Source organism: Anastrepha obliqua, chromosome 1 (assembly GCF_027943255.1).
Source record: "Anastrepha obliqua isolate idAnaObli1 chromosome 1, idAnaObli1_1.0, whole genome shotgun sequence".
NCBI classification, from domain to species: Eukaryota; Metazoa; Arthropoda; class Insecta; order Diptera; family Tephritidae; genus Anastrepha; species Anastrepha obliqua.
In genome coordinates this window covers 16,149,873-16,153,461 of record NC_072892.1, presented here as the reverse complement: position 1 = coordinate 16,153,461, position 3,589 = coordinate 16,149,873, and the positions used below count along the sequence as shown (strand labels likewise).

General features: G+C 39.3%; 1 protein-coding gene across 1 annotated transcript; it reads left to right on the top strand.

Annotated features, from left to right (window-relative positions):
- Positions 1-793: 793 nt before the first annotated feature.
- Positions 794-2,929, top strand: LOC129240297 (uncharacterized protein K02A2.6-like). Its single transcript, XM_054876055.1, has one exon. It carries the CDS (start codon positions 794-796, stop codon positions 2,927-2,929), a length of 2,136 nt encoding a protein of 711 aa, XP_054732030.1.
- Positions 2,930-3,589: the final 660 nt, after the last annotated feature.

The window sequence follows — 3,589 nt, the reverse complement described above, 5'->3', positions numbered from 1 at the left end:
GATGAAACGATGCAATAACCCACTGTGGCAACCCTGTTCTAGCGGAACGATTGAGAGCGAGGAGGATAGTTTTGACAGTTGATTTCTAGATGTTTTTGGAAAAGGTAGCGGGAAAAGTGAAAAATAAAAAAGCTGAATTAAAACCTAAAAATCGTGTTTTATTTATGCGGTAATACATTGGCGACGAGTAAAAAAAAAGAAAAAGAAGGAAAGGCGAAATATAACCGTGATTTAAGGAAATAATTGGATAAATAAAGTGAGTATGTGCAGGAAGCATTGTTATAACTATTTTGCGTGTACGCGTTGGGTTTCTGTGTGTGTGTGTGCTGCCGCTGTTCAGTTGCGTTGTGCTTGATTTTTCTTTGCATTGTCATTGTCGACCCGGTGGGAAAATTATCTGACGAAAGTCAGAAGCTGCGCTAAATTGCGAGCTGTGGAAAATTATCTGACGAAAGTCAGAAGCTGCGCTAAATTGCGAGCTGTGGAAAATTATCTGACGAAAGTCAGAAGCTGCGCTAAATTGCGAGCTGTGGAAAATTATCTGACGAAAGTCAGAAGCTGCGCTAAATTGCGAGCTGTGGAAAATTATCTGACGAAAGTCAGAAGCTGCGCTAAATTGCGAGCTGTGGGAAATTATCTGACAAAAGTCAGAAATTGCGCTGAAGGGCGGGCTGCACATACACATAAACGATATGTAAATTGTAATTAGTTGGCAAATGCCAAAAGCATTAAGGTGCTGATAATTAAATCATAAGAAATGTCAATGTGTTTACTTTTCAGGCAGGCACACAGAATGGCAGACTTAATTATAAAGCCGTTTCTTTGCGAAGCAATAGAAAAATCATCGTTGCGTATTGAATGGGAAAAATGGCTGCGAGCATTTGAAATTTATTTAGAATCTGAAGATATCGTTTCAGTAAGGCAAAAGAAAAACAAACTTTTACATTTGGCAGGTACGCAAGTGCAATCCGTAGCTTACTCTTTGCCAGGTGCGATCGAAGCATATAATGAGACAGCTAAGAACGATGTCTATCAAGTTTTAGTTGATAAACTAAATGCTCATTTTTCTCCAAAGCAAAATTCTATTTTCGAAACACATTTGTTTAGAACTATATGCCGCACCGAAGGTGAAACTTTTGCAAAATTTGTTTTAAAATTACGTCAGCAGATAAATAAATGTTCTTTTGGCACTACAAAACATGAAATTGAAGAAATCTGCCTTAAAGATAAAATTATTGATGCATGGGCATCAAAAGAGCTCAAAAAGAAACTTCTTGAAAAAGAACGTACTTTGGACGAAGTCATTGCGGCGTGCCAAGTAGATGAACAAATAAATCAACAATCAGAAACCATGATATCTGACACAGATGGAATTAGTTCAGTTAACAAAGTTAAATACCAGGCACGGGCTTCGTTTGCCCAAGGTAGTGAATGTGGTAGATGTGGTCAAAATAGCCACGCTGATAATAGCTCGTTGTGTCCAGCTAAACTAATAAAATGTAATAAATGTGGTCGCGTAGGGCATTTCGCACGGAAATGTAGGACAAATTTAAAACGACATTCTACCCAATCTAACCTTAAAAACTCAAAACGTAAATATGATAACATTCGTTTGGTTAGTGATGACGGTTGCGACGCAGATAAACCTAAACTCGAAAGTCACTGTTTTAACATATTAAGTGACGATGAAGAAGAGACAATACAAGTGAAAATTGGGGGTCATTCGATCTCCGTAATAATTGATTCTGGGTCTCGGTTTAATCTGGTAAGTCAAACTGACTGGTTGCATTTACAAAAAGCAAAAGCTACGCTTTTCAACGTTCGCTCAAATACCCATAACCAATTCAGAAGCTACGCCTCGGACCAATTGCTTAAGGTAATGTGCGTATTTGAGGCGCCTATATCTGTTGATAACAATCCCGAGATGATTGCCTCATTCTTCGTTATTGAGAATGGGGAACAATCACTGCTTGGCCGTGAAACGGCAATTAAACTGAACGTGTTACGACTTGGTTCCAACCTAAACCATATTGAGCCTTTGAAACCATTTCCGAAATGGAAAGAAGTTGTAATCAAACTTTCTATTAACCCAGAGATAAAACCTGTACAACAGCCAATGAGACGTATTCCGGTAGCTTTGGAAGAAAAAGTGTTGGCTAAACTTGATGAAGCACTAAGCCTAGACGTAATTGAACCGGTGATAGGTCACAGCCCCTGGATATCACCGATGGTATTAGCTTTTAAAGAAAACGGCGACATTAGAATATGTTTGGACATGCGTCTGGCAAACAGAGCAATTTTACGCGAAAATTATCCGCTTCCCACCTTCGAATCGTTTATGACGAAATTGAGAAACGCCAAATTTTTCTCCCGGTTGGATCTTAAAGACGCTTATCACCAACTCGAGCTTCATGAAAACAGTAGAGAAATCACAACGTTTATTACGCCTCGAGGACTTTTTCGCTATAAACGATTAATGTTTGGAATTAACTCAGCGCCAGAAATCTTCCAAAGAAGGCTAGAACAGCTATTATCACCTTGTTCAAACGTTATGAACTATATAGACGACGTCATTATTTTCGGTAGTGATGAGAAGGAACATGACAAAAATGTTAATGAAGTCTGCGAAATTTTCAAAGCAAACAACGTTCTGCTAAACCATCAGAAATGTATTTGGAAAACAAACAAATTAAAATTCCTTGGTCACATTTTATCCGACAAGGGAATTGAAGTAGACCCAGAGAAGATAACGACGATAACCACATTTCGTGACCCGGTCACTAAGGAAGAAGTTCGGAGTTTTCTAGGCCTGGTAACATATGTAGGCAAGTTCATCCCCGATTTAGCCACTCGCACCGAGCCGCTGAGACGTCTTCTCATCAAAGAAAACAATTTTTGTGTGGGGCATGGTCGAGAAGAAGGCATTTGAAGATCTTAAACTGAGGTTGGTGGAAGTCACTAAGTTGTCGTATTTTAATCCAAACAAAAAGACACGTTTGATCGCTGATGCTAGTAAAGTGGCATTAGGAGCTGTACTGGTCCAATTGCAAGAAGAAACGAAGCCAAACATTATATCATTTGCTAGTAGGAGCTTATCAAAAGTAGAACAGCGATACTCCCAAACAGAGAAAGAGAGTCTAGCCTTGGTGTGGGGAGTTGAAAAATTCTACTTCTACCTAGCAGGCCTTGAATTTGAACTAGTCACCGACCACAAACCACTGGAAGCAATATTTAAACCCACATCAAAACCACCAGCACGGATCGAGAGGTGGCTTCTGCGTTTACAAGCATACAAATTTAAAGTAATTTATAAAACTGGAAAAGAAAACATATCGGACGTTTTATCCCGGCTTTGTCAACCAGCAGAAACGCAATGTTTTGACTTAGAGGGAGAACACAACATCTTGCGAGTCATTGAAAATTCTATTCCTGTGTCGATGTCCATCTCAGAAGTGGCAGAGGAAAGCACGCGCGATGAAGAAATTATCGACGCAATGTCATGTATGGATAATAATTCTTGGGAAGCAGCATCTTCAAATAAGTTGTATCCGTTTAGATTTGAGCTTTCAACTGTAGGCCAGATTCTGTT

What these genes read in the sequence shown, in the direction of transcription:
- LOC129240297 (XM_054876055.1), top strand. Translation starts at nt 794, where the DNA reads ATGGCAGACTTAATTATAAAGCCGTTTCTTTGCGAAGCAATAGAAAAA.